Source organism: Danio aesculapii, chromosome 10 (assembly GCF_903798145.1).
Source record: "Danio aesculapii chromosome 10, fDanAes4.1, whole genome shotgun sequence".
NCBI lineage: Eukaryota > Metazoa > Chordata > Actinopteri > Cypriniformes > Danionidae > Danio > Danio aesculapii.
Window position 1 is genome coordinate 15,895,357 of NC_079444.1, and position 24,505 is coordinate 15,919,861.

The window sequence follows — 24,505 nt, forward strand, 5'->3', positions numbered from 1 at the left end:
AGTGGAAAGATCAAATACACATTCATTTTCCATCGGCTTAGTCCATTTATTCATCAGGGCTTGCCACAGTGGAATGAACTGCCCTTCAAATATACAGTATACCAAAATTAGATGAAAACGGATTTGAAAAAAATTTCCCATTTTTTAAATGCCAGTAGTTTTTAGCCTTTTATAATAACAAGGCTTTTATGCTTACAAGGCTTTGTTCATATAAACATTTATTAATTTCAGATAAATATAGAGCAAATACAAAAACAATTGTACACAAAGGTACACAAAAATTATTTTGCTAATTCAATACAACAAAAAATAAGCACTAATTACAATCAGTAGCGACAGTTCATTAAGAGGCACCAAATACATATTATTCTCCCACTATTCATGTACACAACAAATGTAGGCTGATTTCAACACAAACACACGCAGAAGACACACTAATAAATAAAAGTGTAGGATCATAGGATCTAGGATTGATTGGGTAATATAATAAATAAATTCAAACAATGGGGTAAAACGTATGCTTACACATAGTCTCGACACAAAAATGCCCATTTTGGGAAATACACAGAACGGGATAAAATTTAGGTCCTGTACCAGTTTAGTTGGCTAGCCAGTTAAGTTTCAATTCTGGATTTCGGGTACCATAAAGGTAACTCATGGTTGGTTTAATCGTTCTTCCTTGCCATGATATCTTAGGCTACATGGCTAACCTGCTCTGGGACAGGTCATGTTCTGCTTTAAGCATCACAAACCAATATACTGTAAGCAAAGTGACATCTCTGATGCAATGGGCTCTAAGCCAACGATAAACTTCCAGTGAAAGCTAAATGTGACTATTTTCAATTTTAAAAGGTTGTTTTTACAGCATTCATTCATTCATTCATTCATTCATTTTCTTTTTAGCTTAGTCCCTTTATTAATCCGGGGTTGCACAGCGGAATGAACCGCCAACTTATCCTGTACATGTTTTACGCAGCGGATGTCCTTCCAGCCGCAACCCATCTCTGGGTAACACCCATACACACTCACTTACACTTATACACTACGGACAATTTAGCCTTCCCATTTCACCTGTACTGCATGTCTAAACTGTGGGGGAAATCGGAGCACCCGGAGGAAACCCACGCGAATGCAGGGAGAACATGGCAAACTCCACACAGAAATGCCAACTGACCCAGCCAAGGCTCGAACCAGCGACCTTCTTGCTCTGAGGCGACAGCACTACCTACTGCGACAGGTCACTGCATCGCCTGTTTTTACAGCATCGATGTTGTAATATAATTACAATACATTCATTTAAATAGACTTAAGCATTCATTTAGTTGTTAAAGCGTTAAACGAGATGAAAGACTGGAGTAAAATAAACTGTCCTGTTTTAAGTGAAGTTTAATTTTAAACAAATTTCAAGAGGAGCATGTACTCATGATTGACCCAGCTGGCCCACATTAGCTAATCATGATCTTCCAATCAAAGGATCCCAAGACACTATAGATATCCTCATTTCCTTTCTACAACTATCTTCATCTGAAAGAAACCCCCCTCCTCCCCTTCTTCCACCTTTATCCAGAATGGGCGGCACGGTGGCCCAGTGACTAGCACTGTTGCCTCACAGCAAGAATACCAATGGCATCGGGTCCTTGCTGGACCATCTGGTATTTCTGTGCGGAGTTTGCATGTTCTCCCCGTGTCCGCGTGGGTTTCCCTGGGGTTCCCCGGTTTCCTCCCACCATACAAATATGCTCTGAATTATAGATAAAATAAGTCTAATGTCTTAATCTCAGGAAGTTCACCTTGGCCTCAGCAGCGGGGGAGTTTGAGATCGACCCGAGCTCAATTTCCCCTCGCCCTGTGAAAGGGGGTAGCCCTTGGCCCGAAGATCCCTTGAGCTTAGGGCTCTCTCCTGGGACAGCATGCCAAACAAGCTATGTGATAAATCATGAGCTAAGCGTTAACTCTTGAAAGACATTGCGGTGGGAATGGAATTTAATGCAGTGCTTCTTGTCCGATCTGAGACCCACTTCATATCGTAAATCTAACAGGCAGAGAAGATCGCTGATTTTTAAAGAAATCACATGAGTATTTTGTAATGGAAAGACAGGTCACAGGAAGCCCCCGGGCTGCCTTACTGAAAATTAAAAGTCCAAGTGCATATAGCCATAAAGCCACTCCTACTGTTCCATTTTTCCAAATTAAAAGTCTCTGTTTAGTAAAACACTTTTAAAGAAAAAGTCGTCAGATTTTAACGATACATGTACACATTTTTATGAATAGCAATTGAAAAGTATTTTTTTTTAAATCGGTAGATAAAGCTTTAAAAACTGCATATGACCACATATCTGAGTCTATGCATAGTACACATTATTAATTATACAAACCTGACATCTTCACTTGCATTAATAAAGCAAACATATATACAGCACTTTTCATCTTGCTGTACATATGTTTTTTAAATTCATCGCATTTTTAAACGCTTTAATCTTTGCCTGTGTACTGTGCCAATACTCTTGTGAGAAGTCAATCAGAGTATCTTTATGTTTTAAGGTACATCATTGGCAGTTTGCTACAGATGTCCAATCTTCATGTGCATGTGCACGTGTTGATGTGTTGATGATCAGCAGCACAACCTGATCGTACTGGTTTGGTTTTGTTAACTTAAACCTAATCTTGAGTTTGTTCAGCCACCATCATGGTACAGGCCCCTGATCTGTAACAGTACGTCTTAATAATAATAATAATAATAATAATAATAATAATAATAACAAATAACATTCTGCTTGCACAGAAGAAGCTGCAACTTTTAGCTAAAGGTCTCCAGGGTGTGTATGAACATTTTTACAGATAACAAAAAAACAATTGATTTCAGTAACCTTGCAAAGATGCACCAGTAATCAGCATGATTTAGATGAGAGGTAGTTTGATGTTCAGCCATACTTGTGAAAAATACAGTAACTGAGTCAGAAAAAAACCCATCTCTTAAACAGGAAACATTAGCAGTCATCAATTCTATGGGCTCAAAAGCCTCAGCTAAAGAATTAACATTGTTGAAAGCCTTTAATCCATAGGTCTTAAACACAATTCCTGGAAGGCCGCAGCTCGGCACAGTTTTGTTCCAACCCTGATCCAGAACAGCTGATCCAACTAATGAAGGTGTTCATGACTCTTTTGAACACCATTATTATTGGGATCAGCTGTGTTTGATAGGGTTGTAGCAAAACTGTGCAGAGCTGTGGCCCTCCAGAAATTGAGTTTGAGAGCTATGCTCGGTCTAATCTGTATCACTGCACTGCACAGACTAGAATCTATACATTCGGAGCATGTATTTAGAGTGTAACATGCTGTATTATTTAGTGGAAATGATTTGTACTTTTGGATGTAGACACCAAGAAATGCTTCCTGGTCATATAATTTGCTCTGATAGAATGAACATCAAAATATACATTTTGGATTCTATGACTTACAACAAATATAAATAAGTGCATATGTAATTGAAGCATTGTATCATTTTTAATACTAAACACATGCTGGTGAGCATTTTAATCAGTTTAATGTGGAGGGACATTTTCGAAAGTGCTTTTGTTTTGACTGTGATCAGACCTTGGACAGCAGGCCTGATTCTGGAGCACTGACTTTAATGATGTTCTGGATCTCTTTAAACTTTGGATGCTCTTTGTCAGCCACGAGCTGCAGCAGAACAGACTCACTGGTGGTGATGATGATTCCAGTGCGCGCCAGCCGCTAAAGCAGATCAGAAAGAAATGTTACCATTCACAGACTATGTTATGTCTGCTTGAACCTATAACATACAAGTAATACTAAACATGTGTATAAGTATAGATTTGTCATGCTCTGAAACTGGAATTAAACTACTTAGGCCAGGGGTCACCAATCTCGGTCCTGGAGGGCCAGTGTCCCTCCAGGGTTTAGCTCCAACTTGCCTAAACACACCTGCTTGGGAGTTTCAAGTATACCTAGTTAAAATTTGATCAGCTTGTTTAGGTGTGTTTGATAAGGGTTGGAGCTAAAATCTGCAGGACACCCTCCAGGAACAAGTTTGGTGACCCCTGACTTAGGCTAAAGCTGAAATCAAAGATAAATTATTATTAATCAATTAATCCATTTAATAATAAGAATCAGTACTCAAATGGACTACTAGTTGAATAATACATTTAAATTGCGCATGTTTTCATAAACATCTTTGAATTGAAATAATTATATTGACATGAAAAATTACCTGCTGTAATAAATCGTTTTCATGACAGCTTTAATGCAAATTACAATAAATAATGAAGACAAATGGTTAAGTACAATGATAATAAATACATTCATCAAATGCTCATATCCAGAGCTATTGAGGTCTTTTCATATACATAGGTAAGCTGTATTGGTTCTTTCAACATGCTGATGTTCAGTCACATATTTTGTGCTATAATTACTAGTAAAAAAAAGGAAGAGAAAAACAGATCCATCATGCCACAATAAACAGCATCAAAACAACATTTAGAATTCAGTAATTTTCCAATTAAGTTTCTAATGAGGAAACAGACATACAGTATGTGTGTTCAATGTGATTTTTCTATAGTGAAAGGACAGCAATACGTTCAAAAGCTGTTTATGTTGAGATTGATATTAAATCCTATCTGTGTTTTCTGATACGGTAATACCACATAAAACTAGGGATGGGACGTATTATAAAAAAACTAACTGTTTGGATCCCATGTCACGTTTCGGTACTGTATCTTTACCGAACCATTAAAACACTTTATTTAATCATTTGATGGGAAGCGAGAGTTTGGAGTGTTTTGGAATCTGACTGGAATATGTGATCCTACAGTATGGATACCTGCCATCTGCAGTGTGCTTTCTCTCTTTCTCACGTCTAAATGCATCTCCATTCCAGCTGCTGAAAGCAGTTTGCTGGTGAGTTATTGTTTCTGGCCAACTTTGTCTACTTAGTTTTTTTTTTACAAACATTTTGCCGCAAATTTCAGAACCCTAATGTCAATTTTCAAAACTCTAAACAGTCACTACTTTTAACACAGGCTCTCCAGTGTTCAAAACGTTGCATGTTGTGTTCTTTTCTTTAAAGAAGTCTTGCATTTGCAGGATCATTTGTTCAAATTAACCTTTTATCACACAAATACTACAGGAACATAACGTTAGTTTACCCACATACAAAATACACATGGTTTCAATAAACAATCATTCAATATAGTTGTTTAAAATATATGATGCAGGTTTCATTATGGTTTATGCATAAGTGTAGAGGGAATAGTACAGACAGTGGAAACACTGAACTAAAGTTTTATTCATACACAACCTAGGTTTACTGTAAAAAAAAAAAAAAGAAAAAAAAAAAACTATAGTAAAGTTGACCAATGTTTTTAACTGCTCGTCATATATGGCAACATATGTAAATTACAGGGTTCAGGGTTCAAAATCAGGGTTCTGAAATTTGTGGCAAAACGATTATAAAAAAAATTTAGTCGACTACATCTGAGTCTAAAGTTAAAATAAACATTTGTGGAAGAATTGTTTTTAATTGACAGCTAAATAGCAAATATCAGCCAAAATAAAAAGACACATGAAAGTAAAACTAAAAATTTGATGTTGGTTTCAGTCTGTTAGTTTTAAGGGCATCTATTAGCTAGTGTACTCAAAACACTGACACAATTTACATTTAGAATACATAAAACTAATATAAATATACAAAGGTTGCACTTTGTCACTTCCACCTAAATTAGTCAACAATGACATTAGTCAACATGGCATCTCATGCTTCAGTTTCTCATCAAATCTTGAAGCGTTCTCTAGTATCTGACATGCCCCGCCCCCTTTAAGACACCTTTGCTATTCATTTGATGCGCTTGATCTCTGGCAAAGGCTGTAGTCTCTGTCCATCAGTGGCAGAGCTGTAATAAAAACAAAATGCTGTTTGTTGTTTTTTAAGGGGGGGAGCTACTCTATGTCCCACCCTCTTCATTTTTCAGTTGAGATTACGTCAAACATAAAATAAAAAAAGCTCTTTGAAGCACTTCACGGGATGTTTGATGCGTGACTAAAATTACAATACACGGTCTTGAGATTTTTTTTTAAATACTCCGAACAGTAAAATATAAGTGTATGGTATTTTTGTAAATAATATTTAAATGTTACAATAGGGAATTTTTGTTTTACAATGTAAACTCCTTTATTTCTCCTATATTTTATCCACAACACAATTCAGGAACAAAATAACTTGCTAACTGCTTCAGTTTAAAAATTGTGATTTAACAAGAAACCAACCTAAATTATTTTTATTTGTTATGCTATTTTACTATTTCTTTCTGATAACTGAAATATGATTATTTGTCATGTGTGTGTTTCAGAGTAGGTCAGGCTCCATTAAGGTCTAACATTTATTCCATAACAAGGTTTTTCTTCATAAAGTCTTACCTCTAGTGCAAACATTCTGTCCATCATGCTTCTGGAGGACGTAGCATCAGCGACAATGTGTACTTCAAAGCCTCTTCCAATGAGATCCAGAGCTGTTTGCTGAATGCACACGTGGGTCTACAAAAGACAAAACCCTCCAGTTAGTTTCTTCTGTCTTCAGCAACATTTAATGAACAAATAACTTCATAGCAAAAAGGAGTTTCTAAATGTGATGTCACTATTATCATTTCTTTGCATAAGCATACACATAAAACACAAATATTTTTGAAATCCAAATCCTCTAAAGGATTGTTAGGCTGCATTAATTAGGCTTCCCATAATTCGAATGGCATCTACGCTTATGTCTGTTTTTTCCTTATCCTGAGGTGTCCATAATCCTGTACCAGGCTGTATCCTGAGCAGATGCTGTGGTGGTTATGGAGGAGTGGAGAGCATGAGACTGATTCCTGGAAGACCCCAATGACAGACGAGTCTTGATTTAGTGCGCCAGCCTGACCTTCTCACACCTGCAGCTTCTCCACGATGGACATCCAGTATTCTCCAGCCTACGGTGCCTTGACTGCAGCTCTGCACAAGAAGTTTGGTCAAAGAAGAAATGGTCGTGCCTAACTGAGCCTGGTTTCTCTCAGGGGTTTTTTTCCCTTCACTTTCGTCAATTGGTGAAGTTTGTTCCTCGCCATTGCTGCCACTGGCTTGCTTGGTTTTGGGACTCGATGAATTTACTCTTCAGTGTTTGGACTCTTAGCAATGAAAATTGAACAACATTGAACTGAACTTCAACTCCGAAAATTGGACTGACACAATTTCTATTTACTAGCTTCTAACTTCTATGTTAAGCTGCTTTGACACGATCTACACTGTAAACACGCTATAGAAATAAAGATGAATTGCATTGAATTTAATATTATCACACTAAATCTATGTAATTTCAAATTATGAGTAATGATTACTAGGGATGTAACAATTTAATTTTTGATTAATCATTAATTAGCTTAAATAATGAAGGATGTGTATGCTTCAGTAGCACATTTTGTCGCCAGTATGACATGATGTACAAAGTAGAACTCGGTGATAAAATGGTATTGAACTTTCTTGATGATATACATTCATTGATAACGATGGAAGGAACAGTTCACATACCAAATAATAGTTTCATTTATGTTGGTTGTCAAAAGTAGCGACTTCAGTGGCAATCAATATTATAATTCTAAAAATGTTAAGTTGCTGTTAAGTATGTTCTTAAACATCGCTGATTGGCCAATGGCCATTGATTGTTTTTCAGCACTGATTGTGCCTACATTGCAGCTCTGCACGAGAAGTTTGGCCAGAGGAGAAATGGTCGTGCCCAACTGAGCCTAGTTTCTCTCAAGGTTTTTTCCTTCACTTTCGTCAATTGGTGTTTGATCCTCGCCACTGGCTTGGTTTGGGACTTATGGAGCTGCGCATTGATGGATTTGCTCTTCAGTGTTTGGACTTTTAGCAATGAAAATTAAACCACACTGAACTGAACTAAACTGAACTTCAACTCTGAAAACTGGACTGACGCAGTTTCAATTTACTACAACTTCGATGTTAAGCTACACAATCTACATTGTAAAAGCGCTATAGCACTGACTGTGATTGGCTCTGAAGATCATCGATTCTCTGCTTAACACAGATTCATGGACTTCGGAGTGTTTGAAAGCCGCATCTATCAGTGATCGGTCTTTCAAATGCTCCCGTGTCTGTGTGTCCGCATTTATGCTTGACCAATCAGCTGTGTTAAAGAACGGGCTCAACAGTGCTCAAATGTTAGCAGGAAATTGATGTTTTTTATATATCTGTATCTACTGGTACCAAAGTCGATTCTTTAGCAGACGGCAAAAATGAGCACATGCTTATAGTGCTGTGCCTGTCTGTGATGAAGAGATTGTGAATAAAAATAACAAATATTATTCAAATGTGAAAAAAATTAGCATTTGAATGCAAGCATGATGCAGTTAGATTCATCGTCGTATCAAAAAATTGAATAAACTTCAGTGTTATTGAGAATAAATAGAATGACTACTTAATTCTGGATGTCATTCAGGGATGTGATTGTTCCTATAATTACATATTTCCTGTATCTTCCTGTGCTGATATAACAGGTATTGCAAGATATTTTGAATTCCGTGACTGCACCCACTCTATGGATAGAGCAGAGGGACTGAGAACATATTTTACAGGGTAACGTATCATCTGCCATTGATCTCTGCGTATTTTTTCAGTGCTAGGGCTGAACACCATATAATACTAACTACAACAGTATTTATGATATAAATTGAAATTGTCAAGTGGACTTAAAGGTGCCCTATAAAGAAAACCTTGGTATACCTAGGCACAGTCAAATAATATAAGAGTTCATACGTAGAAAAGGCCATACCATGCGCCTTAAGCGTCATAGTTTCCTCATTCTCACGTAGATTTCTCAAATATCATGATGGTGAAAAACATGCCAGAACATCAGAACACAATACAGACTGTTGCATTGCTTATGGATTATGCCTTTAACATTTGCATGTACTTTATGCCACGCTCGACAGTATGTCAGCTGGACATGCATAATCAGCCGAGTTATCAGAAGTTCAGAAGCCGAAACACAATTAACACTAAACACTTATTTTACAATAAACACTGTAAAATAACAAAAGACAATTAAATATACCTAATGCCTCTTCGCAGTGGAGCTGAATAAATTTATAATCCTGAATATCTCGCACATGTGATCTAATATAGACTATAAACAATAAGGTAGGAAATTTATCATGGTTGAATCTTACTAGGAAACGTTGTGGCCAATCAAACGCAGCCTGGAGTTTGCATATTAATGATCCCATGTGCAACATATTCAGAATTATTAATTTATTCAGCTCCACTGTGAAGAAGCATTAAGTATGTTTAATTGATGGATAGATTCTTGTTTATTTGCCCAAAATAATAGTCACATTATCACATTAATAGTCAATTATCACAGGTTGTAAATTACTGCAATATAAATGGCTCCTACAAACTTACATTACACCAGCTAAACTGCATAGATTTAACTTAAATGTTCCTGATAGTTGTACTAAATGCAATGAAGAAGTGGGCACCCTTTATCATTGTGTATGGGAGTGCAACGGGATCCAAAAATTTTGGATGGAGATTCTTATCATGATTGGTGAATTAATTGAAGAAAACGGACATCATCTGGTTCCCAAATTATGTTTATTTAATATATACCCTGTAAACTTGGATCTGAACACAAGCAAACGCAAACTATTAGGTTTTAGTTTACTCCAAGCGAAGTGTGTTATTGCTTTAAATTGAAATAAAAATGTAGCCAGTGAATTAAGGAAATGACTAGTAATCTTGCTCTAGAGAAGCTAACATACACTGTTAAAAGGAAATTAAAAGATTTTTATAAAATATGGACCCCCTTTCAACACTTGTTGACCTGATGGACCATGCAACATTTTATGATGTTTGAGCTTTCAAACCCTTGTGGGTGTCTTATTGTATTGTTCAGATGTCTTACATTTCAGCAACAATTAACAAATATGTTTAACCAGTAACATCGGAAATATGTGAAATGCAAGATACAAAAATGCATTGAACATTGTTATTATTTATTTATTTTTTAATTATGTAGTGTTATTATTTGAATTTATATAATTTATTTGCATATTTATTTTCACATTTTTAACTATTTGTCTTTTCACTTTTTATTTATTTTATTTTATTATTTTATTTTGTGTGTGTGTGCGTGCGCGCGTGCGTGCGTGTGTGTGTGTATTTTGTTCTGTGTATTTTGTCCCAATAAATATATTTTAGGGAAAAAAGTATGTTTAATTTTATCGTTTGGTAATTTGTAGTGTTTACTATGAAATTTGCCACGTATGTATTCAGTGTTGGGGGTAACGCATTACCGCATTAACACGAGTTACATTATAATATTACTTTTCTAAGTAACGAGTAAAGTAAAATTAAGTAATGATATTAATAATATTTGAGTCACTTTTTAAAAAATGTAACTTGAGTTATTTTTTAGATTAATTCACTTTATAAAATACTTGCTGATTTAAAATTAGTGCAATTAAGTTAAATCACACTCAATGAGAGAATGAGCTCCCCGAAAGAACAGACAGAAATCAAGATGACAGAGCCTTACATTTCTGTGATGGAAGTATTCTCATTACTTTGAACACATGGAAGAAAAGGACAGTAACATTATTCAAATTTTTTTAAATTAGTTTTCTCTAGGTAAATGAAGGTGTAGGTTATACAGTGTGTCACTAAATGCAGATATCGTCTATTTAAAAAAAAAACACCTAAAAAAAGTTCTGAAAGAGAACTAGGTATGGAAAAAGTAACTCAAAAGTAAAATAACGCATTACTTTCCATAAAAAGTAACTAAGTAACACAACTAGTTTTTTGGGGGAGCAACTCAATATTGTATTGCATTACTTTCAAAAGTAACTTTTCCAAACACTGTATATATTCACATAGGCACATAGTTACTATGTAGATATCAGAGATCAATTGAACTTTTATCTAGTTTACTTACTAGTTTAAATGACTAGTTTATTTTTCATGTTAGAATAAAAGTTTAGTCGCAGTGTGTGGCACTGTCAGAGAGATGTAAAGTAGAGACTGGCAATTTTGTACAAAGTAAAAGCTTGTTAAAAATGATTTTGGTGACTATTAAATTGCTAAACATTTGTGAAAAAAATGGAAAACATACTTAAATATTGTGTGGCCAAGTATTAAATTTTAAATATCTATATTAAGACTACTATAATATAATTTTTGTCAAAGTTTATTTGTATTAATAGATTATTATTATTGTTGTTAATATTATTCCATGAATATTTTTTTAATGTTATACAAATATAACTAACTATCAATGCCAAACAATGTGGAACATTACATCATTGATCAATTATTTTGCTCTACTGTCAAGCCAAAATACAAAAAAAATTACTTTTAAAACGCAAGCATCTTCACCCAAATGAAAGTTTTTTTACTCTTAGGCCTGTAAAAAGAATCATTGATTGATAATTTGATAGATTAAATTTAAAGTACAAATAAAATCAAAACTAACCATATGATTTTGTTAGCTCACATTGCTAGTTTTTTGTAAACATTTCATTTGTGCATGCCATTAAGAAAAAAATAATGTTTTGCCATTCTAATCTTTAATTGAAATCTGAAAATGCACTTCCTGTTTTTTTTTTCTTCAGTTAAATTGTCATATTACGTATGTCTTAGGAATTGGGCGTGGCTAACATATTTAACCTTGCCCCTCCAACTGTCAGTTTTAACAACAAACAGAAATGTTGTTGAAAAAACAAGCCACACCCACTCTCATTTAATATTCTGTTTTACTAGGAACTGTCACGATATGAAAAAAAAATGGTCGCAGCTTCTGGTTCATGTGGAATTTAAGGACTAATATATAATCTCTGATGCACACACTGGCATGTCAGCAAATAGTTCATTTTAAGTACATCCAGGTGGTTGTCATCACAAAATAAAGGCAGGCAGGCATATCGGCAACCCAATGGAAAGTGGAGGGCTGTTGTATAAGACTGAAGGGCGTTATTCAGCGAAAACAATTACCTGGATGTACTGTATCCAGCTTATTACCCAGCTTTTGCCACAAAAAAATGTAAATGTAAAAGTTAGAAACAAATCATTGTTCATTGTATATTGTTGTGCTGAAACATGGTATTAATTCTTTAATTACCGCCAAAACGGACAGAAACGAAAATGGCTGAATGGTACACCAACCTATGCATTATTCAGTCACAAGACGGTGTTCATTCATTTATTTTCTTTTCAGCTTAGTCCCATTACTGTATTAATCGGGGGTCGCCACAGTGGAATGAACTGCCAACTTATCCAGCATATGTTTTACACAGTGGATGCCCTTCCAGCTGCAACCCAGTACTAGGAAACACCCAGACACACTCTTTTACACACATACACTATGGCCAATTTAGCTTATCCAATTCACCTATAGTGCATGTCTTTGGACTGTGGGGGAAACCGGAGCACCCGGAGGAAACCCATGTGAACATGGGGAGAACATGCAAACTCCACACAGAAATGCCAACTAACCCAACCGGGGCTCGAACCAGCGACCTTCTTGCTGTGAGGCAATCGTGCTACCCACTGCACCACCGTGACGCCCTGGTGTTATTCAGTGGTTGTTATCTCGGAATAACATACCTTGGAATGTCACGACTGACCAATCAGAATTAAGTATTCCAGAGAGCCATGTAATAATATGTTGTTTTTTCCCCAAATGTGTATAGAATGTGATGCATTTAAAGGGAAATGTGGGAAATGTGAAGAGCCCAACAATGGTCATCTATGTATTTACTTACCTCAAATTAATAAAATTTCAACCCAAGCAGTAAACTGATGCTTCATTCTGTTTCAAAGCATAGCAGTGGAGAGTTTTTTTTTAATAAATTTTTGCTTGCACCCTTTAAAGGAATAGTCCACTCAAAAATTTAGATTCTGCCATCATTTACTCCTCCTTGATATGTTCCAAACATGTTTGAGCTTCTTTGCTCTGTTAAACACAAAAGAAGATATTTTGAAGAATGTTGGAAACCTGTCACCATTGACGTCCATAGTATTTGTTATGAATGTTCAACAGAACAAACAAAAACTCAAACTAGTTTGAAACAAGTCAAGGATGAGTAAATGATGGTACATTTTTTGGTGAACTATCCCTTTGTTATCCCTAATTGTTTCACTTGCATCTGTTGCATGTTTTGCAAGTCATCTACATGCATCTCAAATGTTTTTTAAAGACATCCATTCATAATTGACCATCGTTTTAGGGGCCATTGACAATTAATGAATTATTGACTGTAATTCTAGAACTGACCTCAACTCCAAAGAGCACAACACTGCGGACTCCAGGAATCTCAGTCAGGGCAGCCTCCAGCTCCGGAAGCACCATGGAAAACTTTGTTTTGGGGAAAACTAATTTTGCTCCAGTCAGATCCATTTCCTGCACTGTGCTGCCCAAACCTTTAGGGTACTGCTCAGACACCACCACAGGAATACCCAGAATACGAGCCCCCTGAAGCTGTGCCAACAAAAACACACAAAAAGATCATTAAAATGAATCCAATTTATAATGTGAAATTATAAGCAAACGTGAAATTATAGGGAAGTGTGATATCTTATGGTTTACAGTGTTGAAAGAAGTTCACCCCATGCAACTGTTGTTGTCTGTCTTGTATGTTTTTTCTGTTTTCTTTGTATTAGATTAGTCTTCTTTAATTTGTATATCTGTTAGCGTAATATTAAATAAGAAATTCGACCCATGATAAGAATCAGTCTTCCGTTCTTAATGATGAAATTAATAACTAATCTTTCCAATGAATAAATGTAGGAATGTGATATAGGTTTGCATGTTTGAGCCTATTTACAAATAGAGATTTACTGACATTCACTCTAAATCCATTTCATAACATAATTTGAGTGTTGAAATAAGTCCTACAGTGAAGGGTAGGTCAATTTGCACTACATTACAGATTAACCGTTTTCAAGGTATACCGCGGTTTGGAAAAGTCAAGGTTTTAAAACCGCCAACATTTGCTGTTATACCGTTTCTACAGTATATAAAAGTTTGTTTTTTTATTTTTTTTTACAACAATTTTATTTAGTTAGTTAGGGTAACAGTATCTCCAGCAGAAAAGGACCCTCATCAAAAACTACTGTTCCAAAATATTTTAAATGTTTCTTAAAATAAAATATATTGTGTTCAATGGGAGTTTCCCAGTACTGGCTTGCAGCTGGAAGGGTATCCGCTGTGAAAAACCTATGCTGGATAAGTTGCCGGTTCATTCCGCTGTGGTGACCTCTGATAAATGAAGGGACTAAGCAGAAGGAAAATGAATGAATTAATTAATGAATGTTCAATGGGAATAAAAGTTGTTGTTTTTTTATCCAGACATTTAAAAAGAAAATATTTTGGAGAAGTAATTACAATACCAGGATACTGTGAAACCGTGATATTTTTTATCCAAGGTTATATCAAAAACATATGCCGGCCCATCCCATATTAAAAATAAACCTTATGAGTAAGGCCAGACAGAATCTGCTGACATTTCTAGCTATTTCTGCTCAGAATTTTGCAAAAAATATGTAGATTTATGTGGAATGATTTCGGGAGTATCATAACTAAAAACTTAATATATGAAATAAAAAACAATAGATTTTTAGTTTTTATTTAATGTTTACAATGCAAAACCAATTAGATCCACTTATTTGGTAAACAAAGCAAATCTCTCATATAATACATCTACTAAAAGAGAGAAAATATTACTTTACAAACTGTATTGTAAATAAATCAAATAAACATTTCCATATTAGTCAATACTATTACTGAAATTAATTTAAGAACTCAACATATATACATTTACACAAGTAAATAAATAGACTCAATGATAGGATAAAAATCTGTGGACTTCTGCGTGCGTAGATTCCTACTTATGGCGTGTTTACAACAGACATGCCTTGCGTGAGTAAATCATGCTATATGCAAAAAATTAGATTTGCTTGTGAAATTCACTTCACAACAGATGTGAATACACTTCAGTTTCATTGCAAAATGGCTGACATGGATTTTGTAGTTCGCATGATGAAGACAACTGTTAGAGCAAGCTCCTGATTGGTTAACGTGGTGCAAATTGTAGGCAAAGTTCAAATTTTTAAACTCCAGCGATTCCCGCAAATCACACATTATGCTCATCATACACTCAACTCACACAATATCATTCATTCGAATTACGCCATTTACGCCGCATCATTCACGCAAACTGCGCCACATGATGTCTATCTCGTCTTTGCATAGACTTAACATGTAAATTGACATGGGCCAGTTTAAGATTCTGACGGTATGATAACCTTGGTTAAAAATATCAGTTTCAAGGTATTGTGATTACTGCTCTAAAATATATTCTTTTTAAATACCAGGGTGAAAAAACAACAACTTTTTTTCCACTTTGAACACAATACATTTTAATTTGGGAAACATTTTAAATATTTGTTATTACTGTTATTTCAGGTTAAATGATTCAAATAAATCATTGATTTCTGCTGTCTTCACTTGTTTTGAAAACACAGATTTCTTTACATTTTAAAACGGCATCTTTGCCTATCTTTTCTGCTGGAGAAAAAAAAAAAAAAAAAAATTGTATATAAAAATAATCTTACACATACCTTAGGAATGGTAAAGCAGAAACGGTATAGCAGAAATAGTCACATGCCTAATGTAAATCCCTTAGCTTAATACTTATGTCTGGAGTGAACGCACCATTAGTCATATAAAAATACATAAGACGGCTTGAAGAACACAAACCATAATTTGCCACAGTCATTCGTTCATGATCTTCATGTTTGCTCAGTTTATCCGTTTCTATTTTCTTTTTCCTCAGCTACAGGAATAGTTGATGTTTTTACTTCTGTAATACAGATAAGGAATGTTTGCACGAGGGTGCCCTCTTGCATCCCGTATGATTGAAACATATCACAACACTCTATTTTTTTGTAAAAAATACAAATAATAAAAATAGGAAAAACCTTTAACTTAACAAACAGTTGTTAATAAACAGTTGTAAGTTAGTTAAATAAATCAATGTACATTTACATTTACATTTACATTTAGTCATTTAGCAGACGCTTTTATCCAAAGCGACTTACAAATGAGGACAAGGAAGCAATTTACACAACTATAAGAGCAGCAGTGAACAAGCGCTATAGACAAGTTTCAGGCGTGTAAAAGTCTAAGAAGCAAAAACATTAGTAGAATTTTTTTTTTTTTTTTTTTTTTTTTTTTTTTTTTTTTTTTTTTAATAGAGAGAGAGAGAGAGAGAGAGAGAGAGAGAGAGAGAGAGAGAGAGAGAGAGGAGAGAGAGAGAGAGAGAGAGAGAGAGAAAGAGGGCTCAGTTAGTGGTATAGCCAGAGAGGCAATTGCAGATTAGGAGGAAAAGTGGAGACTAAACAGTTGCGTTTTTAGTCGTTTCTTGAAGACAGCAAGTGACTCGGCTGTTCTGATGTAGTTAGGGAGTTCATTCCACCAACTGGGCAGATTGAATGTGAGAGTTCGGGAAAGTGATTTCTTCCCTCTTTGGGATGGAACAACGAGGCGACGTTCATTCACAGAACGCAAGTTTCTGGAGGGCACATATATCTGCAGGAGTGAGAGCAGATACGAAGGAGCACAGCTAGAGGTCACTTTGTAAGCAAACATCAGAGCTTTGAATTTGATGCGGGCAGCAACTGGAAGCCAGTGCAAACGGGTGAGTAGCGGAGTGACATGTGCTCTTTTGGGTTCATCAAAGACCACTCGTGCTGCTGCGTTCTGAAGCAGCTGAAGAGGTTTGATAGAACTAGCTGGTAGCCCGGCTAGCAGCGAGTTGCAATAGTCCAGTTTGGAGAGGACAAGAGCTTGAACAATGAGTTGAGCTGTATGTTCAGATAGGAAGGGTCGGACCTTTCTGATGTTGTAGAGTGCGAATCTGCAAGATCGGGCAGTTCTAGAAATGTGGTCAGAGAAGTTCAGTTGGTCATCAATCGTAACTCCAAGGCTTTTTACCATTTTGGATGCAGTGATGGTTGCTCCATCCATCTGGATTGAAAAGTTATGGTGAAGGGTCGGGTTGGCAGAGATTTCAAGCATTTCCGTTTTCATGAGGTTAAGCTGGAGATGATGATCTTGCATCCAGAGTGAAATGTCTGACAGGCAGGCTGAAATGCGAGCTGGAACCGAGGGATCATCAGGGTGGAAAGAGAGGTATAGCTGGGTGTCATCAGCATAGCAGTGGTAGGAAAAACCATGTTTCTGGATGACTGTTCCTAAAGATGCCGTGTAGATAGAGAAGAGAAGTGGTCCAAGCACAGAGCCCTGAGGTACCCCAGTGTATAGATGCTGTAGGTTGGACACCTCTCCCCTCCACGACACCCTGAATGACCTGTCCGAGAGGTAGGAACTGAACCATTGAATAACAGTGCCTGTGACGCCCAGTGACTCAAGCGTAGATAGCAGGATCTGGTGGTTTACAGTGTCAAAAGCAGCTGATAAATCCAGCAAGATGAGGACAGATGATTTAGAGTCTGCTTTAGCCAGTCTGAGGTCCTCCACGACCGAGAGCAGGGCAGTCTCAGTTGAGTGGCCTTTCTTAAAGCCAGATTGCTTGTTGTCCATGAGGTTGTTTTGAGTAAGAAAGTCTAGGACTTGATTGAACACTACTTTCTCCAAAATCTTGGCCATGAATGGAAGCAGGGATACCGGTCGGTAGTTTTCAAGTAGCGTTTGATCCAGGTTGGGTTTCTTTAGCAGAGGGGTTACCCTAGCCTGCTTAAATGAAGTAGGGAATAGACCAGAGTCAAGAGATGTGTTAATTATGTGAGTCAGTGTTGGTATGACTGCAGGAGAAATGGCTTGCAGGAGATGAGAGGGAATGGGATCTAGCGGACAGGTGGTTGCATGGCTTGATAGCACGAGATTGGACACCTCAGACTCAGAGAGCTGGGAGAAAGAGGTGAGCGTGTGTGGTGTTGGTGGTGTAGCACAACTATGCAACAGGTGGTGTAGCACAACTATGCAACAGAACTCAGACAAGCTCGGAGAAAACAAAGCTTGAAATAATAAATTACTAAGTTGTTTTCAGCGACAGTTCAGCCACTGTTTAAACTCGTCTTTTTCCAACCAGGAGTAGGCAAACTTACATTTCCCATTTTGCTGCCTGTTTCGCTCTATGGTTTCGCTACATTTGGAGAGCGTCACATCACCTTCCTGCATTTGTCGCAAATTACATGACATAACCCGGATGGAGGAGCTTGGCTGGACACACCGTGCCCGAACCAATCGTGTGGATCAAGCATGCTGTTGTTAATATTAGGAGGAAAATAAATATATTTATGCTTTTTTTAACACTTCGGACAACACTTGAACAAAGTGTAAGACCTCGTAAAAAACGCAATTAAGACTTTTTAATAACTTTTAAGGGCCTTAATTTTCTCATAATTGACATAAATAATCAACTTTTAATACTTTTTAGGACCCCGCGGACACCCTGTTTTTGTATATCTGTGGGTCGTCATTGATCAAATAAATACAGAACATACTGTGATGTCATTTGTCTTGTGTAAATTTGTCTTGGATTGAACTCAATATAAAGTCAGACTACTGCTACTGGTCTATATGAACTACAGTCTTCCTTCCAGAAATAAAACTATGGCACGCCTGTGATTGATGTCTACTTTAGTGAACAGAACCTGCATAGGCTGTGACTAACAGGTAATAAATTTGTAAATAACATTCAGTTTGTGGCACATAGTGATCGTTTGGGAGCCGCAAGGGATATATGAACCGCACTTAGTAGTGAAAATGAAACCGAAAGCATGCACATCATTTAAAAAAATCATATCGCATTTAGAGTTATGATTGTGACAAGCATTTAATGTTTTTCTTTCATAGCAAACACAGAGTGTTGTACATGAGAAGAAATGTTTAACAGTATCAGTATAACCACTCTAGCCTATATTATGTTGAATATAATGTAAGAGGGAATCTGATAATGACAAATGTCTGATTTTACCAGTAGAAAAAATGGTCTGATAATGTTGTCACATATTGCAAGCATTAACAATAATTCAACATCAGAATTATGAATAGTTGTATTCTGATGTCATCACTTTGCATTAAGGACCAGGACAAATTTAAAGTCTGTTCAAATCAATTCAAAGTCTATTCAAAATTTAGCATTTTAACCAACAGTAGGCCTACATATAATATTATTATTGTTGTTTTACCATATGTTTGAGAATACATATGGTAAAACAACTGTTTGAGACAATAATAATGGCCTACTCATATTAACCTTTACTTTACGTCTATAGAATCGTGAGAAAATCGTAAACTTTATTTTAAGCAAAAAAATCGTGATTCTCATTTTAGCCAGAATCGTGCAGCTCTAGGTTCAGCACACCAAGACTAATATCCAACCTGACTTAAAGAATCATGCTTTCATTTGAAGAATCGGAAAATTTACCAGCCTCTGGCCAACACTGATGATGTCACCAAAGTATTTGATTGCGGGTCTGAATCTCTCTTGCATATCACAGCAAAAGAAAACCGTGGTGGCCGGTGAGAGGTTTCCCAGTGTCGTGATCTGTGGTAAAGAACCAGACAGATTTCACACAACAAATAAACAAAATACTGAAGTAAACTCTGGTGTCTGTCAGCACTGACATGCTTCATAATTACTATGATTTAAACACAAACCACAATAACAGCAATGAAATCACTTGTGTAATCACATTTTTTTCAGTAATACATCTAAATTCTGATCTTTCTGATGACAGGATCAAGGTCAGTTCATTACAAGGTCATTCAGAATTATCTAACTCAACTCCAGTACATACTTGCAATTGTATACACATGCATACACTTTATTCAGTGTCACAATAGCTCATACCTAAAAAATTCTTCAGGCATTGATTAAAAAAAATAGAAACTTTTTAGATGCTAAGATGCGTCACCAAAATACTAATTAACTACAAGGTCATTTCAAGACTAATTTAAAATATATAATACAATTTAATTTGAGCACTTATTCTTCTATATATTTAATAAGGATAGGTCATATATTTCTAGATTTATGTGCTTTATTGTATAACAAAAAAAAACATTATATAATCAAAAAAGTTATTTATTTTTATAGTAGCGAATTTTATTTAACAGGTTTTATATGTTTATATAAAATCACTTCATGCAGACTACATAGAACATTTTGTATGGTTCTAATGAAAACCTATTTCAGTGGTTATATCCTATGACTAACAACAAAAATAAAATACATCATGATATCCTTAATGCCTTTAATTCATGCATTTATTAATAAAATCATTTATTTAAATTAAAATCATTTATAATTCAGGGTTCAACGCTAAGGATTTTTTTCTACAGGCCAGATTGGGCCAGCGGTTGAGATTTTTACTTGCCCTGCCAATATTTTCACTGGCCCAACCAAAAGAAAAAAGTAAAAGATAATAGCTATTTCTCAGCCACATGTTTAAATATTGTGTAAAAAATGTGTTTGTATCTAGAATTTAAATATTTTTAAAAAGTTAATAAATGTATAATGAGCAAATTGTCGCACTATACCCACGTAAATGTCTGCTTCCAAGACATTTTTTAGCCTCATAATTACATGTTGCCGTTACTTCGCTGTACTGGTTTTTACCAGGTTATAAAAAAACGACATGCTTACAACATGAAATCAGATAAGAGGAACCGAAAAGCAATATGGTGTTTACGACATCACAGAGAAGGAAGCATTTAAAGGTTTAAAAGCACAAACTGTTCTCGATTCTAAGATTGTATTCGTACTCAATTGACAAATAGTCGCAGGCAAATTGAACTTTTGTGACAAGGCAGCACAGAACAGGCCAGTACCAATCCTGTCTACTGTCCCGTGCGCCTCGCACATTGGCCCCAGGCAGGGGCGCCCCCAAGGGGTGGCCAGGGGTGGCCGGAAAAACTCTGGCCACCCTGTGGCCACCCCAATATGATTTTGCTGTTGACATTATCAGTTTAAATGTACTTATGTAAATTCCCAATATTTCAATAAATAAATAAAATGCATCCACTAAATTACTGTTGATGCCACTGATGTAGCTGATTCACTGTCTCCCTCACTCAGTACTGGTGAAAGCAAACTGACGCATGCGCGCAGAAAAACATTCCTGCGCTCTTCACGCGCTCCTGTGTGAATCCCGGTTGTTTGTTTGCATGCACGCCTTTAAAATACGCGCCTCTCATGGGCCGTGAAATCGGAGTAACAGATTTTTGTGCAAATGTGTTGCCACGCAGCGAGTTTTCGAGAAGTCAACTAACCTAAAGTTTATATAATAACACCAACAATAATAATAATATGATGATGATGATGATACTTTCACTAAGCATGGCTTTAAAGCAGAAAGGAGGGATAAAGAGTCAGGAAGGTAAGACTTCATAACATTAATTCTCGGCCATAAGTCAGGTCTAAGACCACAGATAATTTTATAAAAAATATTTCTTTTTTGTATCCTTTAGAATTGTCATAATTAATAATCATGCAAAAGATTTCTTAAGTGATCTCTTGGCATATCACTCCAGTTGTTACATTATTTTTCAGTAACATTTAGGATAGATTTCTGTTATTTATTTATAAGAATTATTGTATAATAATATTAACAATAATTGTATTTATTTAGAATAAATATAAATAAACTGTTATGTTTATTGAATAAAAAATGTAACAATTTAAGGGGGGGGGGGGGGGGTGCCCAGAGTGTCATTTAAACTAGAACCGCCACTGCCCTCCCCGATCGTCAGCACACACACACCTTTAACAGACAGCAATGGCAATTTAATATTTACCTTAAGGTACATCAATAGAAGAAGCTGCAGTAATAATATTGTGGCTCAAAAAGGAATATAGATAAATGATAATATTAGGGTCTGTATTGTGAGTGTGTGTGTGTGTTAGTAATGCCCTGTCTTCAGTTTGTTCATTTGTTTGTTTTATTAATAAACCCATTAATCTTTATTAATTTAAGACATGTCATATACTGTATGATGTACAATAAAAGTGTGTAAAAAATACCTGAAAAGGTATATATACAGTTGAGGTCAGAATTATTAGCCCCCTTTGAATTATTATTTTTTTTCTATTTTAAATATTTTCCAAATGATGTCTAACAGAGCAAAGAAATTTTCACAGTATGTCTGATAATATTTTTTCTTCTGGAGAGAGTCTTACTTGTTTTATTTCAGCTAGAATAAAAGCAGTTTTTAAATTTTTTTAAAACATTTTAGGGACAATATTATTAGCCCCTTTAAGCTATATTTTTTCGATAGTCTACAGAACAAACCACCGTTATACAATAACTTGCCTAATTACCTTAACCTGCCTAGTTAACCTAATTAACCTAGTTAAGCCTTTAAATGTCACTTTAAGCTGTATAGAAGTGTCTTGAAGAATATCTAGTCTAATATTATTTACTGTCATCATGGCAAAGATAAAATAAATCAGTTATTAGAAATGAGTTATTAAAACTATGTTTAGAAATGTTATGAAAAAAAATCTGCTCTCTGTTATACAGAAATTGGGCAAAAAAAAAATGGGGGCGAATAATTCAGGGGGGCTAATAATTCTGACTTCAACTGTATATATATGAAGTGTTTTTAAACTAAATATTGATTTTTATTTGGTTTGCAAATGTACTTGCTAAATTATTTCAAGGAATACATTTCAAGGGTAATTAATTAAATGAATTAAAACCCCATTATTTCATTTACTATAAACAAAAATATAACATCATTAAACTAATTTTTTTTTTTTTTTTTTTGTGCCACCCCAAGATTTGGTGCGGCCTCTTCTGGCCACCCCTAAGAAAAATGTCTGGGGGCGCAACTGGCCCCAGGCCATCGAGATATATCCAGCTGCAGGCCCGCAGAACCACACGCCTTGTAATTTATCATATTATATTATACTATATACATAAAAGCATGTATCACAAACGATAATAAAATAATAATACATGAACATGGTTTTAAACAAAAGATATGTCAGTCAGTCTATCTGTGAAAAGTCCAATTCGACAACATTCATGTATACAAATAGAATATAATGTGAAATTGAACGAAATTATATAATTTTATTTTTATTTTTTCTTAAGCGTACCTTACTTTAATTTTAATAACCAACTAGTAGAATTTTACACGTACGGTAACGTTACGACTGAAGTCCCTGTATAAATATGATAAACAAAAACAAACACACCATGCACTTAAACTGAAACCTCAAGCTCATTCAACAAAGTTTGAGACTCATTTCCGCTCATAAAACGCTACAGTTTTACATTCGACATGACTGTCATAGAACAGTAGAATGCTAAACTAACGAAAGGATGTGAAATATGAGCTTACATCCATTTGTAGAGGCACTAATCTCAGCCGACATTTTTCTGAAACCGTGAATCCCTTCGGCAAATCAATGTACTGACCCCATTCCTCCGAGAAATACTGAAGTACCAGTTTACGATGAACGTCGATTTGAGATCCGTAAATGGAAAGAAACTTCTGGATCAGCACTTCGTATCCAGAGCCCACAGGCACAGACGAGGGCCGTGAGAATACAGAAAAGGAGAATAAAACCGGGACATGATTATTGTTGCTGTGTGTGTCCGCCATGATGCTCCTTAACTCTCGTATGAACGAATGTGATGTCCGACTCACAAGTGAGTCATTCTTTAGAATCGGTTCATTAATGTTTCTTAGTGAACTCAAACCGAGCTCACACATTTATTCTGATTAACTGTTGATTTTAAGTGTTTATTTACTATAATACTAAACATACTAAAGACATTAAGTTACTTCTACTAAAGATACAAACTAAAAATCCACAGATCTGCATATATCTGCGCCATCTGCATTTTATCCGTTTATAAGTGCATTTCCTGTAAACTGAACCCATGAAGTTGGCACGAAATAAAGTTTATGCAAACCTGTAATGTGGCTGCATGTTAAAAGTTGAAATAAACTAGATTTACATCAAAAGTGATGGTTGAACCCAACAAATCGTTTTAATGGATCGATAAAGTGAACAGTTCAAAAGAACCGATTCGCCGAACTGAATCGAACTTCCACGGTTATGGATAGAAAAGATGATCTCTTCAATCACCCATATGCAATGTAATAATCTGCTACCTGCTTGATCATTACATTAAATAAATAAATAAATCATGAAGTTTACAAAGAACAAACAGAAAAGATAGATTGTCCAGTGGAGAAAATGAACAGTTTTAATATTTGTTTTGAACTAATTATGTTGTGATTATACAGTGACTGGTTGTTTTTTTCAGAAACGTAACTTAATAAATATAAAATTATTGTTAATTACTAATTAATATTTGTAAATTTTTGTAACTATTCATTATTATAAATTAATAATTTTTTATATCCTAGATATATATACACTACAACTTGAACTACAGTCAT

At 35.5% G+C, this 24,505-nt stretch overlaps 1 protein-coding gene across 1 annotated transcript; it reads right to left on the reverse strand.

The window, feature by feature from the left end:
- Positions 1 to 201: 201 nt before the first annotated feature.
- Positions 202 to 23,710, reverse strand: isoc1 (isochorismatase domain containing 1). The gene is made up of 5 exons (XM_056466855.1): positions 23,435 to 23,710; positions 19,512 to 19,631; positions 13,334 to 13,537; positions 6,433 to 6,549; positions 202 to 3,735 (listed from the first exon to the last, which is right to left on the reverse strand). Exons 1-5 carry the CDS (start codon positions 23,696 to 23,698, stop codon positions 3,589 to 3,591), a joined length of 852 nt encoding a protein of 283 aa, XP_056322830.1. The 5' UTR covers positions 23,699 to 23,710; the 3' UTR covers positions 202 to 3,588.
- Between the last annotated feature and the right edge of the window lie 795 nt (positions 23,711 to 24,505).

Excerpts from the sequence above, each read along its gene's own strand:
- isoc1 (XM_056466855.1), bottom strand. The coding sequence starts at position 23,698 with ATGGCGGACACACACAGCAACAATAATCATGTCCCGGTTTTATTCTCC. Across the intron at positions 19,632-23,434 it reads TAGTGCCTCTACAAATGGAT|ATCACGACACTGGGAAACCT; the intron begins GTAAGCTCATAT and ends TCTTTACCACAG. Across the intron at positions 3,736-6,432 it reads ACAGAATGTTTGCACTAGAG|CGGCTGGCGCGCACTGGAAT; the intron begins GTAAGACTTTAT and ends GATCTGCTTTAG.